We start from the raw sequence: 22,427 nt of genomic DNA on the forward strand, positions 1-22,427 counted from the left end.
AGTAGACAATGCTTCGCTTCAAGGGGTCATAAGTTAAAAGGTCGAGAACCACTGGTGTAGATGACTGTGGTTTAAGGTTTTTAAACAGTTTTTACGAAATAAAAACTTACTGGTTGGTCTTTTCACTACATCCTGAATGCTGATTTTAACAACTATGTACTGTATGTTATTTGTTGTAATACACTGAATTCACATTTACAATGTATAATCTATATCTATCTGGTCACATCATCTTATAATCACTTTCTCAGTATTATCAGCATTAATGAAGCTGCACAGCAACAACTGAAAGCTATAAAGACTTTTCCTCACATCAACATTTGGCTGTGACAACATGACTTAAGAGAGAAAGAAATTCAAAACAAGCCTTTTAATCCTCACCTGCACAGTAATATGTGTTTATTTAACAGATTATGTACTGCTGGCAAGTAACCAAACTCTGTGGTTGGCAGTAAATTAGCTGAGAAGTTGATTCAGCCTGCCCCCTAGTGGTCAACTGGTTTCATTACCTATAACACATGATTGAACTGAACATGAGTGAGGTGTAGCTGAAAGAAATCACACTGTGACTACATTAATGTTCTTTATTTAGGCTGTAAAATTATTGGTAAATACAAATATGAAGTGTTTAACAACTTTATATTTCATCATCATAAACTGAAGCATTTGAATGAAAAGGAAAAAGCCTTGTAGACTTTATCTAAACCTTAAAAATAGACATATACTCCCACTGTGAATTTAAGGTGCCTTGATTATGATTTTATATATTTGGGACCAAACAGAACACATGAAGGTAAAAGCGTGAAATGTGATGGCCAGCCAGCTAGCTTTTACGCTTTTCTGCTATGTAGCAACAATAAAAAGCTGCACATCCATTTACATGATAGCCTGGTTTATGGAACCACTCTCACTTCTCTTATAAAAGCTCTAGTACTGTTTCAGCAACCAGGTCGGAGCGGGTCCCCCCGGCAGGACAAAGTAGTTCCACCACCAGGGCTTCTCTGCTCTCTCCTCACGGTTCTGGCTCAAATCAGCCATCAGGGTGTAGCGCTCGTACTGGTTGTACGGGTCAAAGCGGTCATAGGTGCCCATGGATGGGATGGCGTCATCCTCCTCTTGCATGTCATACTCTAGCGTGCTTTTTTCCAATACAAAGTCCACTCGGCCTGCTGTCATCATGCGAGGAGGCAGGCGGACTTTCTTCATAGTTCGGATGTAACCCGGGGCCGAGGCGGTCAAAATGTGGATGCCAGGGGTGAGAAGGCGCCAGTACTCTCCATTTTCAACTGTGCAGAGGGGGAAAGGCTGAGCTTTTAGACTTATAATTTGCATGCATGTGTGTCTGAATAGGACTACTTTTTTTAAAAGGGGCACTCCACCAAATTTACACATGAAAATCAGTTTACTCACAGGGTAAACTACTTTTTAACAGAAAGTCTGAGTTACAAACAGGGGTGTGTAGTTTGAAAGATAAGGGCATTAAACAAGCAGGTAATTGGTTGTCAACAACAGACTCTGAGTGACACAAGGCCTTCATATTTGTTTGGTTTTCAGGCACTTCTGTATTATTTAGTGCTAAGTTGTATTTATCAGAGAATAAAGTTCCCTGATCAATTTGGATGTTGACACGAATGCTATTTACAAGTTGGTAACTGGTATGTACTGTAACTCTAATGGTAACGCAGCAAAATGAAAGACATTGCTGTGTTGCATTATGGGAAATGTAGGATGTGTGTGTGGGTTGACCCATATCGGACTAAAAGGCAGGATATTTCAGTCTCTGCTGCATTGATTTATACCATTCTTGTATAATCAGGAGTGGAGTGTCCCTTTAAACAGAACAAAATGTCTCATGTTGGGAAACTAATGTGATAGATTTGGCAATGAAAAATAAGCATACAGCTGTGAAAAATGGTGCACCTTGTTATGAATTGATACATTTTACCTGTGGTTATGTCATGCCGTATTCCTCGGACTGATATTCGTGCACCTTTTATTCCATTTCCCTCCTCATCTTTTACAATGCCTTTGATACCACGATGGGCCTGAGAAACGACACCATGCAGGATAAGACATTTACAGACAAATAATTTCATATGCATGAATTAAGATTTCAACATGATACCAACTCAGAGGTTGATCAATGATCGAGGATGTCAACAAAAGCAAGAAAACTTGAACAGAATCAGGACTTACTGCTTCCAAAAATGCAATCAAAGCCTCGTGGTTTTCATGCCAGCCAATAAACAGTTCCTCTTCAGGAGGGAATTTATCACAACCCAGCTCCACGGTCACCTCTAAACAGTTGGTGTGAAGATAGTTGAAGTCTTGCATACCTGACCGGAGACAAAAACAAAACCACATTATCTAGAAATCCATGAGAAACCCTCATGACCTGACGTTGCTTCCCACATGGTAGATCATAACTGGTCTTACAGCGACCTCTAGTGGCTCCACCTAACATTTCATACTTCTGAGTAAGACACCACCACCACATGTGAGAAATACTGGTTTCACTTACTTCCTGAAAAGCTGGACCACTGTGCTCCATTAACAATTCCTTTCTCACTGTGATAACGAGACGATCCACATTGTGCATTTTCATTGGCCATTCTTTCATGGGAGGTTGCATAAATTCTTGCAAGAAGCTTGAAAACCTACAGAATAAAAAACAGTGTGTTCTTTTTTCTGAAGTTCATTAAATGAGAAGTTAAATATTAATTCAAGTCACGTTATTTCAAACTTTTTCATTGGGATTAGTAGGATTATTATTCATGAATATATATCAATCCAGCCAAAATGCCCACAGTCTATTGTTCAGCTTCAGATCTTTTTTAAATTGTAAAAATCTCAGTAAATTTTGATGAATATTCAAACTTTTCTCTATATCAATTATCACAGACTTACTGTAGCTTATTTTTATAGCTCAGCCTATGAAAACAACAGAAACCCAGCAATACAAACAGTACCAGTGTGTCTAAAGTTTTGACCGGTACTGTATGTCAACATTTTCCTATTCTTGAAGTGATGTTTATCAGGGAACCCGTTCACCTGATCGTCCGGTGCTGGGGATAACATGTTGTGTCCCAGCGGGTGTTTGGAGAGATCGTACGGGTAGGACACCACCAGGTCCCCACCGTGGAAGTTAGCAGAGAGCACAAACGGGATGGAGCGGATCCATTTCATGACAGCATACGTCTCTGGTGCAACCTGGATTGTAGCATTAAGACTTATTCCAACCAAGAAATGAAACAAATCAAGTTTATTCAATTTAAAAAGCAAAGCCTCAGCAATATTACCCTTTAGGTCATAAAATATCATTCACTGACATGACATATATGGATATGGATTCATACTGTACCTTACCAAACCAGTAATAGTCTGGGATTGGGATGTGGTCAGTGCGGTGGCCCTTGCTTCTGCGTCGGTTGTAAACGATGGATGTCAAATCAGGAAAGTTCCTGTTCAGGTCAATGTTCTGGGCATTGTTTTGGCCAATGTTCATAGACTCATATCTGGGACCCTGTGAAAGTAACAGATGTGTTTTAGAAAATTATAAAAACTAAACTCTGAGAAAATAGTGACCAGCATTCATCACAAGTTCCAGGAAAGGTACATCCTCTAATTGATTGTTTTGTCCAGCCAACAGCCCAAATCCCAAAAGTATTTAATTAACAATCATATAAAACATACAAAAGCAGCATTTACGAAGCTGTAAACTGCATATGTTTGAATAACTGCAATGATCAATCAGTTAACAAAATTGTCGTCAATGAATTTACTGCTGACACAGTGGAGTTCTTTCTGTAATACGTGTAAATGCATATTTCATACAGGGTATTCAAATATCTTACAAACTCAGGTGTTTTTGGTAAGTACTGTTTCCAAAGTCAAGGATGAACTTTAACCCTCAACATTTACACCGATGTTGACAAGAGGTCCTTAAAATGCACAATTTTTTTTAAAATTTCGGTTTTTGAGACATACTAATGAAAGCTTCAACAGCTATTGAATGGACCTTGGAGTGAGAAACTCAGGTATTCAGGTTTTAAATTTAACAAGGACATGTGGAAAAGTAAGGTGTTTGGTTGGTTTTCCAAAGGTATTACAGAACAGATACAACTCAAACTGCGCAGCAATTTATGTGCGTAAGTGTGGAGAACTGACCTCCTCGTCATCTCCATAGTTACTGTCCTGTTGTCCAGAAACAGCCACCTCGTATCCATCAGGGTTCATGGAGGGCAGAATATGGATGCGGGTAGTGTTGATAAGAGTCTGGATGCGCTCGTTCCCCAGAAGATACTCTGAGCACAGGTACTGAGCCAAGTAGATCAGCAGCTGGCGGCCCATGACTTCATTTCCGTGCATGTTGCCAATGTACTTTATCTCTGGCTCAACTGCAGAGGGTCACATTTAGCTGGTTTAACTTCATTAGTAATTAAAAATGATGATCTACAGTGCTGCTTGAAAGTTTGTGAACCATTTGGAATTTGATCTATTTCTGCATAAATATGACCTAAAACATGATCAGATTTCCATTCAAGTCCTAAAACTAGATAAAGAGACATCAATTAAACAAATGAGACAAAAACCTTACACTTGTTTGTTTATTTATTGAGGAAAATGATCCGATGTTACATATTTGTGCGTTGCAAAAGTATGTGAACCTCTAGGATTATCAGTTTATTTGAAGGGGAAATTAGAGTCAGGTTTTTCAATCAATGGGATGACAATCAAGTGTGAGTCTGGGAGGCCCTGCCTTATTTAAAGAGGAGATATCTGGGTCTTCACTATCAAACTCTGAGCTTCACAACACGGGTTTGTGGAAGTGTGTCATGGCTCAAATAAAGGATATTTTTGAGGACCTTAGAAGAAGAGTTGTTGATGCTCACCAAGCTGGAAAAGGTTACAAAACCATTTCTAAAGAGTTTGGACTCCACCAGTGTACTGTCAGGCAGATTGTGTGCAAATTGAAGACATCCATCACCATTGTTACCCTCCCCAGGAGTGGTTGAACAACAATGATCACACCAAAAGCAGACGTGTAATACTCCGGGAGGCCAGAAGGGACCCCAGGGTAACATCGAGGAAACTAAAGACCTCTAGTGCAGGGCCTACAGTCAACGTTCATTAGTCCACTATCAGGAGAACATTGAACATCAATGGTGTGCATGGCAGAGTTGCAAGGAAAAAAGCCACTTCTCTCCAAAAAGAACATTGCTGCCATCTACGGTTCACTCAAGACCACATGGATAAGCCAGAAGGTGATTGGAAAAATGTTCTGTGGATGGATGAGACCAAATTGAACTTTTCGGCTTGAATGAGAAGCATTATGCTCGGCGATGAGCAAACACTGCATTCCAGCATAAGAACCTTAACCCATCTGTGAAATGTGGTGGTGGTAGTATGATGATTTGGGCTGCTTTGCTGCCTCTGAACCAGGACAGCTTGCAATCATTGATGGAACTATTCTGAGTTCTGAGTTGTACTAGCGAATTCTATTGGAAAACGTCAAGGTATCTGTCTGTGAACTGACCTTAAAAAATTAAAAAGTTGGGTTTTTTTGTCTCATCTGTTTAATTGGGTTCACTTTATTTAGTTTTAGGACTTGTGTAAATATCTGATCATATCTTAGGTCATATTTATGCAGAAATACTGAAAATTCTAAAGGGTTCACAAACTTTCAAGCAGCACTACACACTGACTATGACGAGCTTTACTTACGCAGTTCGTGTTGTCCGGGGTTGTTTGAGAACTCAATCACCTGCAGCTCCCTGCCCTCCATGCTGCGGCCGATGTTGTAGGTTCTGGCTATATCGGAGCATTGTTCCTCAATTTTCTTGAAGACACTAATCATCTGAGCGTTGGAGTGATAGGTGAACTGCATACTGGAAGCAGACTCTTCGGGAGGAGGAATTTCCATGCTGTCAAACACCTCTTCACCTTGCTCTGCTGTAAGGGAAAAATATGTCTAATTATTTGTGCTCAATGTGCTTTTAATTGTCATAGGGACACATTTAAGAGCTATCAAATAGAAGTGCTGTCGCTATTCCTGAGCAGCTGCCAGGCTATAAATAGGCTGTTTGTAGAGTCTGGTATGTACAGCAAAAACTAAAAAGAGAGTGTGGAAAGTCAGTTTAACACCCGATGTCTTATGAACCAAATGTGCTTGTTTCAGCTGATGCAGTAGACTGGATTATTTTTGTATTCACACCCATTTTGTCACCAGCAGAAACCATTAATAGCCCCAAACCCACATGGAACACATCACACTTTGTTAGTGCCAGATTCAGAAGGCCCAGTTGCATTGTTTTTATACTTTATAAAACTATTATTGTAAGATGTTCAACCTTCTTTACCTTTAACAAGAGCTTGCATGTGTAATTGACCCTTTCCCATTAAGTAAGATTAATTCTCTGTGCCCTACTACTTAGAAGCAGATTCCCCAACCCTTTTTATCTCCTTTTTGATTTATGTATGGATCTACAGGTCACATGCTTTATCAGAACTTCTTGTCGGATGGTCGAACAGCTTCACAATATATTCATATTAAAATGCAACAATAATTTTGTGATTCAAGTACAGTAGTAGCAAAATGTCCGACCCTGCTGTGACAGTACAGTAGAGACACAGGATCTGGTGTTAAATCAGCCTGTGTTCAGGTTGTTCAGGTTGTTAATCCACCAGTGTATCAGTGTTTTTGACCAATAAATGTTCAGTTAATGACCAAAAGGGAAGGTATGGTGGGAAAATGTGATTCTACAACATGCTGCTTTAAAATACTCACAGTTGTCGTCATTACTAGTGTCTGTTTTGTATAACCAATAAACTATTTTTATTCTCCGTTACGGTTTTCATTCAGTCACAGTCCAGCAGCATGCATCTCCACAGCCTTAAGGAGCCGAGAGTGTGTTGGCACCTTAAAATAAAACACTGTATGGCACGTTATCGTGGTTTAGTACTGTTATACTGTCATCACCACTGTCATCACTGGTCACTCACCACAGTGGTGCTCTGAGCTAAATGCTAACATCAGCATGCTAACGTGCTGATTTTAATCAGGTATAATGTTTACCATGTTAACCATCTTAGTTTAGCATTTTAGCATGCTGACATCTGCTAATAAGGGCCAAACATGAAGTACAGCTGAGCCTGATTTATTCATTTTTTTTATTCAGTTTTGTTGTTTGGTTTAAAGGACCAGTGTGACTTAGTGGCATCAAGTGGTGAGGTTGCAGATTGCAACCCACTGAATACCTCTCCCCTTCCCCTTCCAAGCATGTTGAAGAACCTACAGTGGCCACGAAACTCATGAAAAACACAAAAGGCGCTCTCTAGAGTCAGTGTTTGGTTCGTCCGTTCTGAGCTACTGAAGAAACATGGCGGTGCAACATGGCGGCCTCTGTAGAAGAGCTCCCCATGTAGATATAGAGGGCTCATTCTAAAGTAACGACAACACAACAATTCTTATTTTCAGGTGATTATACACCATTTAAAACATACTTATTAACATTATATTCAATTTCTGCCAAGTGTCTTCCGCTAGATGCCACTAAATTTTACACACTGCACATTTAAATGTTGGACAAATTGAAATTTTCACCTGCTGGTGGGGCTAGAGGAAAAGTCAGAGGATCACCAAAGTCAATTGGATTCATCCTCTGGGCACCATGACTGTCTGTAAAACATTTCATGGATTTTCTGGACCAAAGTGGTGGACTGACCAAGAGACATACACTGGCTTCCATTGTGTAATGCTGCTAACATGGCTAAAAATAACAGATGGGACTTAAATTTTTACTAATAACCAGTCACCTTGCACCAGACCTGACGCCTACAGTCTTGATATTTAAGGCTGTTCCACCGTGCAGCCCCAATGTAAAAAACAGGGGCATCTAGCTACGTTATTAACTCAAGTCCCCTTCAAAAACACACACTGGTCCCGGTGTTATAGTCATGCTGAGCTGTTATCTAGATGATCTCTTTTACGTATAGAGAAGAAACAAATTGCACCCACTTTTCACTTGTTTTGTTACATATCCACAGGTTATGCAAATATTGTACGAAGAGGTCACATCATATCAAAACAGGAAAAATTGCATCACTTTGAGATAGATAGGAATATGGGAGCAATTACACAGATCCGACGTGCTGCCAGACATCTGAACCAAATTCTTGGTTCAAAAACTTTTGCACGACAATAAAACATGAGTCCCTTTGATACGGTGCTACAGTTGAAGACTGTTTAGTTCATTGCATTGGTTGACTCTACAACTTTTATGACCATGTACACAGTTTACTGTACACAAACGCTAAATGCTCAAATCAGTTCCTGCTGCCCGTGCAGATGTTTCTACTGTTCGTGCTCTCAAATGACTCACACATGATTACCTTATTATCTTCTTTTATCTTTAGAAACCTGTTTTGCACATTAAGAATTTACAACATTTTTTAGAAAACAATGTTTGCCTTTCTGCTGTGCATTAAGGCACTGTTTACAAGAACAGGCTTCTAATGAAAACATATGAAAATAGACACGGGACTAAGTGACAGTGAGGGTTTATGTAGGGAAATAAGGCGTTCCAGTTGGACTTTATTTTGACGTGAGCCACATCAGCATGTGTGTGAACCAGATGCCTGATGAAAACGTGAAATATGCACCACTGAAACTCAAAGCATTATACTTGTGTGTTCCTTAAAGATGAAAATGAAAAGGTATCACATCTCAAAGTATTATGATACAGCACCAAAGTCAAAATAGCCAATGCTAAGGTCAGGCAAGGTCACTAAGGTCACGGTACCAATGATATTCTCACCTCTGAGGCCCTCCAGTGGGTCATAACAGCCCTCCTCGTCACTGACGAAGAAACGATCACAGTCCAGGAAGTAGGGCCACGCCATCTCTATCCCATCAAAAGTGTGGCCGCATCTTTTAAACACCGCTTCACAAGTAGAGCGACAGGGCTTCAGCACCTTGTCTTTCTCGCAGCGCGGGGCCAACACCGAGCAGCCCAGCATGCGGATGTCTGGGTTGCACTGTCCACCCAGCAGAGATTCAACCACACTTATGAGGAGGTACTCAGCCCCGGACTCGGCGTCTTCACGGGTCTTGTGGCCGAGAATGTTTGGGAACATGGTCTGAGCATAAGACATGTCATCGCAGTAGGACAGCAACAGATCTGTGCATTTGGCTGAGGTGAAAAAGGATAAAATTCAGGTAGAGACTGCAAGCAAGGGGAACATTTTGAAATTAACTGATGTACAGATTGCTCAGCAGAAAGTGAAGGGAACAGTTATCAACAGCCAAAATTAATATTAACTTTATCAGTCTAATATGGAGGGATCGAGACACGCATCTCCATCTGTCAAGCACTTAATCATGAGGCTCACTGTGCTGTCTTCCATCATCTAGCCCCAAATATTTCTATTATCTCTGGAAATTAGAATTTGAATATTTCATACTGCCATTGATCATCTAAAAATACACATGATGGTTTCATGGTCTTCGGGCCAGATTCCATTAAGACTACACCCAGTGTGACTTATGATCTCATCTTTTTTGTTGTTAAAAACACTGATTCACATCAAATCCATGGGGGTGTAACTGTACAAAGACATGACCAGTCATGGAGGGTGTGGTGACTTTACAGCCTGAGCTTCCTCTGGTGTCACAGGCACAAAACATCAAGTAATTTTGGGCTTAAAAATATTAAGTTCAGAAAAGCTACAAAGATTAAAAAGCCCAGAAAGGTGATCAGCTGCTAAAACATGAAGAAATCTGGCTAACAAACAGCCCACGCATGACAGCGCTCTTCCACCAGGCCCAAAGGTACTTACGTTTTTCTTCCACTGTTGGCTTGCATAGTCCTGAAAGACACATCAGTGTAAGTTAACACTGTAGCAGACACTAGATGGCAGAGTGGTTTCTATAAATGCCTCATTGTGGCCTACAAAAATGCCTGTCTGTCTACAAAAAGTCTTATTAAATCACAAGAAATGTCACATACATGACTGGATTATTAATCTTAATCATTAAGATTGAAAAGTTTTCATCTAGAATATTACAGTAACACCATTTGACAAGCTACAGGCCTACATGTAATCATATTTACAACACCACTGTGTGGATTTAAGTTTAAAGAAGCTACATAAAAGCTTTTTTTTCTTTAAGTTTTGCAGCATGAAAGTCAGCTCCTGAATCTGAGGCTGTACATGAAATGATGTCATATATAATTCATGCAGCAGGTCCGGATGCGCGCAGAAAAATAAAGCAGAAATCACATGAAGCAGAGAAAGTTTACCTCGATATCCCGGGTCACAGCGTCGGGGTGCACACGAAACGAGAAGCAACATCTGAAGCAGGATCAGCAGCATGATGCACATTTTCCGCGGTTTATATTCCATATCGATGTGGCACCTCACACACGCAGCCAGAGTGTGTGTGTGTGTGTGTGTGTGTGAGTGTGTGAATCTCCCAAGTCTGTAGAAATTCTGAACTTCCTTGAAAGCCACATTATTACACGCATTACGGTCAACTATCAAGTTACAGAGGAAATATCTCTGAGGTGAAGTAGGGATACGTGCGTGAGAACGTGCACGTATCGCTTCTTTACCTCGGTGGTTTTTAGCGTTAATTTACAGAAATTAAAATTAAATTGATTCGAGATGATTTTGCCGTTTACCTCACTTTGACTTCAATTGTTGATTTTTTTTTATACTTGCCCTGAAATGCATCATGGTTTTAAGTCAGTCCATGTCTCCCCTTGGCTATATTAACTTAATATTCTCACCTTATTATTATTATTTGTGTGAATGTGTGAGTGTGTGGTTGGAGGAGAGGGTGGGCGTCTGTCATAGGCTACTTTGGGGTAAAAATTCAGACTAAAGACTGACTAAAGACTAAAAGCTGATTTTTTGGGTCCATGGTTAAGTTTATGGTTAGGTTAAATTTAGGGTTAGGATAGGGTTATGGTTAGGGTAAGACTCCAGGAAATGAATGTAAGTCTGTGTAATGTCCCCAAATGTGACCTAAGACAACTTTATCATGTTGATCAATTGCTTTCATGCTGGTGTTAAGCACCTTGAGCTGCCATTGTGTATGAGAGGTGCTGTACAGATAAAGTTGACTTGACTTGTTTATTTGGAGTACCTTCTTCACACTGACCCTGTAAGGTCAAAAGGCTTCACAGCGGCTCCTTAACTGGCAGGAGAACAAGAAATTGCACCCTATCTTATACTAATGTCCTACTGTAACCAGCTACATTAACATTAAAAACTCAATATTAGAAATTATGCAGTTTTTTTAATGCTGCCTTTACTTGTCTCTTAATTATGAAAAAGATATATAATATTATTTGTGATAAAATCGGCAGCTGTCTAACTTCAGGGAGTATTGATGCTTAAGGTACCAATAACATTTTTTGTTGTCTTATATGAAGTCATATACACTGATGACTTACTTCAAAATGTTTCATGTATCAAAATATTGTTTGTCATACTTATACTAGCAGGTTATTAAACCAGAGTATTGAACCTAATTGTTTTTTAAGATAATCTAAATTAATGTAGGTTTAAGCTTAAAAAATCAAAATCCTATTTTCTCTATTTTTCTCATACGTTTCTTAATGATTTGGTCACTCAATGTTCCTTATGCAAGCTTCATGGGAAAAGTCAAAACTTTTATTTTACCTGTTATCCTGCAGCAGGTTCCATCTTCAAAGGTACTATTGGGAGATGTCTTCTATCTGCCTCGAAAGATACTGTAAAATGTTTGCTGGGGATGAAACCAGTATAGCAGGTACACTGATACCTATAGCCTACTTACAAATAATGAAGAAGAGCAAAGGAAAATAGTCTGTGAAAATATTGGTTTGAAACATTTTTTCGGTCCACGGCAAATATTTCATCATTCTAGACAGACAGTAGATATCCGTGGAATCACAGAAATACCTTGTTCACACAGCCTTTTTGTATAAGAAAGCCACAGAGTAATGAACAAATGTGGCTAGAATAACTATAGCTACTCTTCTAGTTTGACCTACTTTGCTCAAAGAAATATCCCAGTGCAGGCAAACCATACACTGTATATAAAGAGATGAACCCTCACACAGGTTCAGTAACACATCAGTAGGTTTACTGTGTGTTTACAGTACTGGCTATTTGGATGACTCTTTGATGCGTCACCATTTTTGCTATTTTCACAATTTTCACCTTCCCTTGTTGCAGGAGTCAACCATGTGCACTCGCTCAGTAAGTTCTATTAGATCCTCCAGAATATCCTCTATACAAGATTGTACCATACCATTTCTTCACATTGCATCTGAACAGTCAGCTACCTGATGATATGAAGAACTGTAGTTCAATCAATACATTCAAAACCAAATTAAAAAATCTGCTAAAAACTACTCAGCTCTGTAACCACTGAATATAAATTTCATCTCATGGTCTTCTCATATAGTCTCTAATAATCTTGCTTTTAATTTGAAAAGCTTACATTATTAATTTCTAGTTGACATTGTGGGTGTATGTGATGTGCTATTGTGTGTAGCTTTGTATTTTGTATTATGTGTCTTGTGTGTTTTTTGCTTTATATTGTTTTTTTTATTGTGCTGTTATATGTTTTATTTGTAAGGGACTGCAGATGAAAATTAGCTTTAAAGCTAACTCTGGTGCAGTGCATCAAATGTTAACGTTTATGTTTAAAACTGTACATTGTCCCAATAAATACAATACAAACATATATTGATGGCCTTGGTGTTTGCAGTGTTGACATCAGAAACTTGTGATGACTCAATTGTGCTCATCCAACAGGGGGCGTCATAATACTTGTACCACATTACCCAAGGGTTTCTCACCTCCATCTTGTAGCCTGAGAATCAACTTATGAGCAAAAACAAGGAACTCTGAGAAAAGTTGAAGGACAGGAGCTACCAGCAGCCACATCACTGACTGTCATAGGCTGATTGAGGCTCCTGTTAATTACCTGAAACATGCCTTCCATTAAAAGCCCTGAAAACATATTTTCTCCATCAGTTTCCTACTATGAGCAATGAGGTCCGACATAAATTAACTATTTTCTGGCTAAGTTTGAACAGTTTTGGTTATTTGACACAAGAGATATTTGCATTTCTTCTTTCTCTGAGCGCTTCTCACTGGTTTGAAGAGGGCATGGCTCAGATAGGAAAAGGTGACGTCTAATACAATTATGCACCAATCAGAATTTAGCTACATTTGAATCACAACCTGAAGACAGTTGTTTGTTCATGTTTCCACTGTCAATCAAATCTGATCAGACCACACACATAGTCCTGATAAAGCAGTGTTTGAGTGTTATATAGATAATACCTTTTTTTTTACCCCAAACTTTAACTTTCATTGTTGCTTATTTACTGTAGTGTGAATATTTATTGTTATAGAGAAATACTTGAGATTTCAAACCATGTCTTCAGGGGCTTTAAGCTTTAAATGTCTCCTTAATGGAAAAATAATAATCCAAATTACTACCAACACAGATAAGAAGCAAAAATCCTCAAGGGGACACTTTGTTTGTCTCACGTGGTCGACACCTAACCTGATTTCTAGGCATCAAGTTAGCAGCTCAGCATCCAAATTTGATGTGATGGTAGCCTAAAAAAATCCTTGAGAGCATCATACATACCAAATTTCATCTTGGCGACCTACATTTTCTAAGTAAGCTTGTTTTACTCATTCAACTAATTATAGGGTCTTCTCTCCTTCCAGCTGAGCTAATCTGAATTAGCATAATGGGTAGCATGATTATTCATCATGCAGGCAGGCGCAGGACCCCTGGGTTCATCACTGTGTAGAGGATGTTGAGAGTGAGTTCGGCCCTGTGGCTGCGATGAGTAAAGTTGAGCTGAAGGTGGTGCAAGCAGGAGTTAAAGAAGATATACTAGTATCCTTCAGCTAAATCACGAACAAGAATTAGATCTTTAACAGGGTCGTTTATTATGCAGATTATTGCACGGTGCAGAAACTGAAAGGACATGAAGCCACCTGGGAAGGACAAGCACTGACAAATACTTACAGAGAGAAAGCAAAAGGTTTTTATAATAAAGTAGTTAACACAAGGAAATGAATAACCTAAATAGGGCTCTTTTTAGAGAATACACATGATCATAAACCCAATGAAGAAGAAAGATTGTTGATCTGTGTGCCCCGCGTGATCAGTGTTTATAACCATCTACACTTGTGATGAGCAAACAACTCTGCAGAGAAGTAGAGCTGTAAAAGGTCATATGTCGGTTTAAGACCAGTGAAGTGTAATGTACAGTTTTAGCAGAACAAAAGGTTTGTGAAAAAGAGGCTGAAAGTAGACTGTATATTGTTCAAATGTTTGCAAAATGAATGTGAAGTACCCTTTTTTTCATTCCTGTCATTATTTTCTGTATTTTAACGTCTTTTTTTGTCTTACACAGATAATCAGTCGAAGACATTCTCTTCTCTCTCAACAACCGTAATCTTTCAAGTGACTAATCAGTGTGCTGTTGCCCTTCCTACAAATAGACTTAAGTGTTTGGAGAGTTTGAGATGTTTACTTGCAGACTGGCTGAAGTCCCTGTTAATACAAAAATTGTCTTGTATAATTAGTAGTTTATCATTTAACTTGAGTGTCAGAAAAGGAGTCACTATAGAAACTAGTTTGACACTCACTGACTCAGTTGTCCTTTGTACTGTACTGAGCTGCTGTCAAATAAATATTTTTCCATGCATACATTTTCCATTCGAACAGTTTTAATTAGCAGTTTCTCCTTTATCAGTTTCTGATGATTGGGGTTAATTAGAAAGATGTGCTAATATAGCCGATGGCTGGCTCCAGTACAACCTTCAGTTGCTTTTAGCATCTCCAGAACTGCTGGGATTCAGAGACGCTGGTAGTTGAGTTATCCATATAAATGAAGATTCTTTCACTTAATGCTGCAAATAATTGCTGTTGGTCTGCTTCCATGCATCAAATTAAGCTTGAGTCATTACTGAGTCAGAATAAATCACAATCACTAATCGGCAAAAATGATCTTTGACCCGTCTCTTTAATTACACTTGGCGGTGATATTGCTGCAACAGAGCTTGCTTCATGTGACACAGCGGTCATTTTTTATGCTGCATATCATCTACGATGTAATTACTGTTAAGCCACGAGGCAGATGGATGCAGAACAATGTGATTCAATAACAGGTGAACGAGGAATCAAATTTCCTTCAAGTATTCCCTTTTTTGCAAAATTCTTAATTTGTCTTATTTAACTTCCTTCATCAATTTCAGATACTGAGTATAACCAACAATTTTTCCATAATCCTCATTAAATCATTTGAATAAAAGTCTTATATCTTCTATTTAGTGTCCAAAACTTTAACCTGTCCTGCGTGAATTTAATTTACAATCTCACAAATTGAATCCTCAAATAAAATATGATCAAATGATGTCATCTAGATTCAATGGCATTGCTGTGAAAACATTAAGAATTTTAATAGCTTTATAATTGACAACTTTTATTGCACATATTCCACTAATAGCTAATGACACTGCCAAAGAACAGCAAGTGGCTCACAGGAGGAAAAATACATGTGCATAAAATACGTCCAAAGAAACAGATTTTTTTTTTTTAATAATAATAATAATAAAGCAGCTATTCTGGTTAAAGTATAGAACAGCTGAAAAAGTCACATATTCAAATCTGGCACAAACACAAAACAGTGTGTTTAAAGCACTTTGAAAGCATTCCTATGCTACATCACATCGCTCCCCTTTTTGAGGAAAATTATCTAGACAAAAAGTTGTTCCTGTACAGTGCAAAATATATACCATCATGTAAATATCCATAGAAACATTTTCTTCCAGTCAACTGGCAAAACAAAGCACAGTTGTACAAATGCAGTTCAGTTAAAAGTGGGCTATCCCTAGTACATTCAGTTACAAACTCACACTTTATAGGACAAATCTGGTCATATTATATAGTTTTATTATTGCCAACAATTCCTATAAAAATGCCAAAACCAATAATGAATGTATCAAACTTAGAATTATTGCCTGTATCTAATTTAGGTTCAGGAATAAAGACCAGATCATTAGACCTCACTCTAGTCCAGTTTCTTGTGCGTCCTCCCTAACAACCCTTCCCCCAAACCCTTTTCCCACCACTTCAGCTCCATCTTGCTCATTTCATGAACCACAGAAGGTGGTGATGAAGGGGATTTCCATCAGTTGTGTTGCACTCTTCTTCACTGTTATGGCTTAGCGTTACCTGCTTCTACAATACAAGCAGACAAGCTAGCATGGCTACCAAAAGCTAGCCTACTGACGCCTTTAGCTGTCCCTGTCTGTCATGTGATCCTTGCCTTGAACAAGTACAGAGAATACATAGTCGGTCCACGCACTCCGGAGCGACATTTACAAGCGTTTTCTGATCTGACGGCCCAATGGCAGCAATCAGCAGGACATCATTTGGCTGTGCCTTTGAAAATCGTTACGAATCACTGTTGAAAAATAAATATGTTTTATGATGTGACAACGCTATGGTTAAGGTCAGGTTAGCTTTAGGCACGAAAAACAATTGTGCAGGCTTGCGAAAAGATCCTGATTTAGGTTAAAATTACTACTTCCTCAGGGTCAGGGTTACTATGGTCATGTGGATAAGGTTGGGGATGATCGTGGTCATGGTTTTTAAAAAACAGCGTTGACGCGCAGATGGAAATGGGAAACAAACTGTGTTCGATGTTTGTTGGCCCATCCATCCACCACAACCTCGTCCTACACAGACTTTGTAGCAATATAAGAACTTCATCTGATTTCCCGTTATAATTACTACAGCCTCTAAAGGGCTTCTGTCTTTTAAACGAAATATATGTCATTTTTGGGCACTTGTACGGACGACTGATCCTTACAGGTCACAGAGGTCCATTGAGAGTCTCCGAAATATGAAGCCATGAAGCTTCAAGACAGGCGCCCACCTGTGTCTCACTCTCTTGGTTCCTCACTACCACACCTTCTGACAAACAATATCTTTGACACTCATTCGAATTTCTGTTTGAAGCACACCGAATGTGTATTAATCCACAGCTGAAAATAGTCCCCCATAAAATGAACAATTTACTCCAGTTTATATAACGCTTGCTAAAAACTACAGTACCCAGCTGTTTTAGGAAATCGTTTAGCCTTCTTTAAAAATGAAACTACATACATATGTGACCATTTTTGGTGAACGAATTCTAGAAGTGAATTCTGGCAGGCGACCCTTTCTTATTCTCCCCGCATTTCCTGTCTGTGTCTCCACCATCACTCTGAGATGAAGGGAACAATGCCAAAAAAAAACAATATCCGATGTTTACTTCTTGTGTAGGACTAAATGGGCTTGGGGCTGAGAGCTACAGAAGTTGGAAAGTATTAAAAGGGGTTGAGTGCACTGTTGGTTTTGGTCTTTTCGTGGGACTTGCTGACAAAAACAAAAATATAAAATATCACCAGCCGTATCCTTTTAATATCATTGTGTAAATGTTATTTGCCTTTGGCTCCTTTAACTAGTAGCTCTGAGAGAATTAGACAAAGTGCATTAATATTCAGTGGCTGACATGACACTGCAAAGTAGTCTAACACGGTCAATACAGAACATGGCAATAATGTGCAGCAGTTGAGTCTCCATCCATTCACTGAAGGTACATTTTCCAGAACCAGGAACAACTTAGTCTTTGCTGCCTTTCACATCTTCGCTCCGCCACTATCGACCATCAAGCCTCTGGCTCTGTCCTTGCGTTTTGTGGCTGAGGAAAGGTCACTGCAAGTGGATTAGCCAAAATCATTATAAAGTGGTTGGTACAGTACAAAGGCCACTTTATACATGTCTCTCAAAGTGATGAGGGGGCCCCTACAGTAAGGTCTCCAGCAGGGTGGTCCTTCAGTTTGAGATTAATCTGAACCCATGACTTATTCAATGAAATTGATTCATTTTATCTGTGTGTGTATGTGTGTGTATTCCTGTCACCGATGAGTCACAGATCCCTTGTTTACCAATACTGTCTGAAGCCAGCGTCTCCACATCGTCTGTCACTCCCTATCTGTCTCGCCCTCGCCCTCTTCTTCTTCTTTTTTAACTCTTTTCTCATTCATCCTCCCCCTTGTTACTGCCTTTTCATTGTTCTCCGCCAACCATTTTCCTTATTCTTGTTCTCTCTCTGCCCCCCCACCCACCACCTGTCCGTGCTATCTTCTATCTTTTCCCTTCCTAACAATATCCTGTCCTCTCTGTCTCTCATTCTCTTCCTCCTCCCACCTTATTCCAAGAGGCAACCTTTATTTTTGGCCTGTAGTGTGTATCTGTCATGTCCGTGCGTTTGCCATTAGCTGATCCTCTGGAGACAGTAGTCGTTCTCCGTGTCTAAAGAGCTGTTATGGCCAGATGAGGGGTACAGGTCACGACGGAGCAGCCTGTTGACGACGGTAACCAGGACTTTCTTGTACTGCTGACGTAGGAGGGAGTAGGCGAAAGGGTCGGACGCAGCCTTGCTGTATGTCAGGCACTTACTGATGATTCCCCAGTGGCGGTTTATGTCCACGAAGGGTAGAAGCTCGGCCAACCTGAAGGGGCGGCAGCAAAAACATGACTAAATAAAGTACATTTTAATCAGAAGTACAATTCACAACTCTTTATTTCTTCCATTTTTTAAATTTTATTGTGGGATGATTAAATAAGACTGAATCTTTAGCATATTAGGGACTGTACCAAAATAATTAGGGGAGGAGAGCATGTAAAAAAAAGAGGGAGGGTGGAGTTTTTCTTCTTTTTGCTGAAAAGCGGGTCTAAAATGCTTGTAAGACCAGGAGAGGGTCTTTTAACATGTTCTCACCCCTGATTTATAATTTATTTTGACCTTACCTTGAGCTAAATGAAGCAGTTTCCAGTGCCTGATTCATTCAGTCACTCACAGTGGTAATAAAAGTTCAGTTAGCTGAAAAATAGGACTCACTATTCTATGTTCACCATAATTTCAGGTGTGCAATCTGGTGGTTATTATAATAATTACTGTTCAACTAACATATTGAGTTTTAAATGGCGCACCATTTTAGGGCAGCAACTAACGATTATTTCCTTTATCGATCAATATGACAATTAAGTCGTTTGCTCTATAGAATTTCACAAAATGGTGAAAAATGTCAACCACTATTTTCCAAAGCCCAAGGTGACGTCCTCAACTGTCTTCTTTTGTCCCAGTCAACGGTCCACAACCTAAAGATATTCAGTTTACTGCCATGGAAGACTAAATAAACTAGATAATATTCACCTTTGAGAAGCTGGAATCAGAAAATTTTCTTTAAAAAATGCTTCAAAACAATAGATCAGTTATCAAAATGTTGCAGAGGGTGTTGCACTTAAGTCAAGAAAGGATCCATTTGAATTTTTAATAACTCTGTGGAGGGATTTGTCTTTTTTAGAAAATGAATCATAAGGTTCAACCTTCCTCCTCATCCAAATAATTTCCATACAGTCCCTTATGTTCTGCTAATTAAAGGCAATGTTATGAAAATAGAATGGATGTGTCAGGTTTAAGCATATTACAATCCTACTGTCAGTAAATGATGTGCTTAAGGGCCTATTTAAAAGCAGAAAAGATAGCACTGGGCCTGAATTATCATAATTAGCTGTTTTGGTTTCAACAGTCACTCAGGCTACTTCCAGTGGGTAGGCTTGGTCAGGAGGTTACTCCAATTACTCAGACACTTTCCCTTGTTAATGTGCTCTCCCTCTTCCCTCGCATATGTTTCACACACCACAAATGTCAAACTGATGGATCATCAGCACCACATCTGGCTGACAACAGTTTTTTTGGGCCTCTGTAGCAGTTCCTCTTTTTCTGTGGCAACAACCATTGTCTGTCTATTGTCCTTGACCATGTTTATTTCTGTGGAAGCACCATTCAGAGCCACCTGTTTACGGGGCAATGCAGGTGTCTAATGAGCCATCTCATGGCTCTTAGAAATATAAGAATTCAAATCACCAGGTGAAAATGAGCAGTGTGGTGTTAACTGAGGACAAACTGTTATGTGATTGTGCACTGTAGGTGTTGATGTTACACTAATCTGATCCAATGTTATGAGAGAGCTGTATCTTATGAGTCTTTACACCACACAAAACAAAGCTAATGAGTTATTCACTCGTTATATTCAGACTAAACAACCAAATTATTCACAAGGTAATTGCTCAGGCTGTATCATTATAAGAGGGGCTCGTTCATTTTCTAAGAGTTGTACAAGACATTTGCAGTAAATTAAATGATTCATGGTTTACTCTCAACTCGACTTACCTTGTAATTACATAAGGAGCAAAGCAGATGATGAATGAGCCGATGAAGATGCTGATCTTCTTTGTGGCTCTCTGCTTTCTCCTCTTTTGCTCAGCTAAACATCTCTGTTTGACGCTGAAAACAGCAAAGTTTGCAACATTTGTGACAAGACGTGTGCATTATTATTAGTTATATATAGCCTACATTTGAAGTGCAATAAGAAAACATGCGTATAAATGAGGGAAAGTATTAGGTGAACTACCTTGGGTGAATGTCGACCAGCAGGAAAAGAGTCTGCATGGTGATAATGTCAATCCTCTTGCAGTGAAACCTGGCGACTTTCAGCACCTTCAAGTAGGTGAAACACAGGATGAGCAGGGACAGGATGAAGCTAGTGGCGTGGAAAACCACGGTGAAGATTGAAAACTTAATCCTGTCGCTGCCTCCTTTGCTCGGCTGCAAGGTGCAGGACGCGTACACGTCGCTGTAGTCGAGCCAGGAGAAGAGCAGCGCCGTCAGGGAGAAGGTGAAGGAGTGGAGCCAGGAGTAGCACACCATGATCAGCGCGTCCTTGTAGCGCATTTTAGTGGAGTAACTGAGCGGGAAGACCACCGCTATCCACCGGTCTATGCTTAGAGCTGCCATGCTCAGCATAGTGTTTGCAGTCAGAAAAGTCTCCAGAAAGCTCACCGTGTGGCAAATGCAATCCCCAAAAGGCTGCTGGTTTCTGATAATCCCCACCAAGGTGGCCGGCATGTTCAGAACAGTGATGAGTATGTTGCAGAAGGACAAGTTCATGGTGAAAACACCGGGCACCTGCCTGCGTATCTCGGTGCTGTGGACGAAACATAGCAGCACCAATAAGTTTGACAACAGCGAGACGACCGCGACCACGACGATGAACAAAGCGAAAATAATTTCAGCAAAGTCCATGTCTCACTCCAGAAAGTCCGCTCTCGGGTTACCTGCGCCTGTTGTTAATAATAAGCACCTGAAATTAATCATGGTCACCCGTCGCTCATGTCTCCAGCCTCTCCCCAAAAATTAATTTCAATTAAATCCTCGTGTGTCCGCGCGCCGCCGTCCTCTCCAACTTCCCCGTGCGCTGTCCAGCGTGCTGAACCGAGCAGCCGCCCGCCACCATTTCTCTTCTCAAACTTGCCGATTATTTCCCATTAACATCCGTTAAGTGCGCTTTGCAAAGGGTAGCTGGGTGTGTGTGGCGTGTCCTTCGGCAGCTACGACCATTTAAACAGCCCACTCATGAAGATCTGGTAGGGGACTGAGGAGGACCAGAGTAGAAAGATCATTTTAGCTACATATCACGTGAAGAAACGGCGATCACAGCAGGAAACATGGGAACAACTTGTCCTGCTCACAAAAACATCCAATTTTAATCATCTTCTTCCCTACATATGTTGAGATTTCCCTCTCTGTGTTGTTTAATTTCTTTGCGCAAACTTGTGCGCAAATACGAATCAATCATCCCGCATTAAGTTATTCATGTGCGTGTTTCTCGTGTCGTCCGCATTGATCACGCCTTTGCTCAAAATCAATGTGGATCCGGAGGCAAAGTGCGCAGAGAAATCCAGGGATGTGCTCCTGGATAATTGGAGACGCTTCTGCCGTGACCAAATGGCACCAGGTGCACACGCGCCGCAGAGGCACGGTGGCAAATAGATCCTTTTCCTGAAATGAATTATTTATATTCCCGTGGCTACTGTAGATTCAGTGTGTAGTATCATGATTTGTGTCTTGTATGCAAAGTAGGACTGTCTCTATGACCTAAAATCTCTGTTGTGTCTTGTGTTTTTGTGGTTAAGAAGACTGAGATGTATCACAGACAGCAGACATACAGTTTGTAGTGTAATAGTGAAGAAATCTGGTTTTATTTTTTAATTTCTGCTTTAATTTACACACTGGGGAGGACACTGACCAGTTCTGCTCTGCCGAACAAACCCCCTTATATTATGTCATTCAATGGTTATTAATTTTGTTGGACAATCAAGCAACTCAATAAGTAAAAATGCAAATTTCCCAAGAACACAAACTGCAATGGACACACAGTTCAAGAAGAAGTACAAGTTTTAAAAAGGTGTAAATAGAGAGAAAATTTGAGTACAAAGTCTTTTACAT

General features: G+C 39.9%; 2 protein-coding genes across 4 annotated transcripts; both read right to left on the minus strand.

The window, feature by feature from the left end:
* Positions 1-440: 440 nt before the first annotated feature.
* On the minus strand, positions 441-10,518 carry LOC121888793 (carboxypeptidase Z-like). 3 transcript variants are annotated; one of them, XM_042400291.1, is made up of 11 exons: positions 10,302-10,518; positions 9,838-9,867; positions 8,817-9,191; positions 5,725-5,949; positions 4,168-4,397; positions 3,362-3,523; positions 3,052-3,210; positions 2,522-2,657; positions 2,197-2,336; positions 1,946-2,045; positions 441-1,286 (listed from the first exon to the last, which is right to left on the minus strand). In XM_042400291.1, the coding sequence occupies exons 1-11, from the start codon at positions 10,402-10,404 to the stop codon at positions 928-930; spliced, it is 2,019 nt and encodes a 672-aa protein (XP_042256225.1). In that variant the 5' UTR covers positions 10,405-10,518; the 3' UTR covers positions 441-927. The 3 variants fall into 3 exon arrangements, with proteins under 3 accessions (XP_042256225.1, XP_042256224.1, XP_042256226.1); XM_042400290.1 differs by having other exon boundaries at positions 442-1,286; positions 5,725-5,952; XM_042400292.1 differs by lacking the exon at positions 10,302-10,518 and having other exon boundaries at positions 442-1,286; positions 5,725-5,952; positions 8,817-9,224.
* A 5,001-nt stretch (positions 10,519-15,519) lies between these two features.
* Positions 15,520-21,801, minus strand: LOC121889325 (G-protein coupled receptor 26-like). Its single transcript, XM_042401191.1, has 3 exons — positions 20,554-21,801; positions 20,313-20,426; positions 15,520-18,588 (listed from the first exon to the last, which is right to left on the minus strand). The coding sequence occupies exons 1-3, from the start codon at positions 21,222-21,224 to the stop codon at positions 18,351-18,353; spliced, it is 1,023 nt and encodes a 340-aa protein (XP_042257125.1). The 5' UTR covers positions 21,225-21,801; the 3' UTR covers positions 15,520-18,350.
* Between the last annotated feature and the right edge of the window lie 626 nt (positions 21,802-22,427).

This window comes from Thunnus maccoyii, chromosome 22, assembly GCF_910596095.1.
Source record: "Thunnus maccoyii chromosome 22, fThuMac1.1, whole genome shotgun sequence".
NCBI classification, from domain to species: domain Eukaryota; kingdom Metazoa; phylum Chordata; class Actinopteri; order Scombriformes; family Scombridae; genus Thunnus; species Thunnus maccoyii.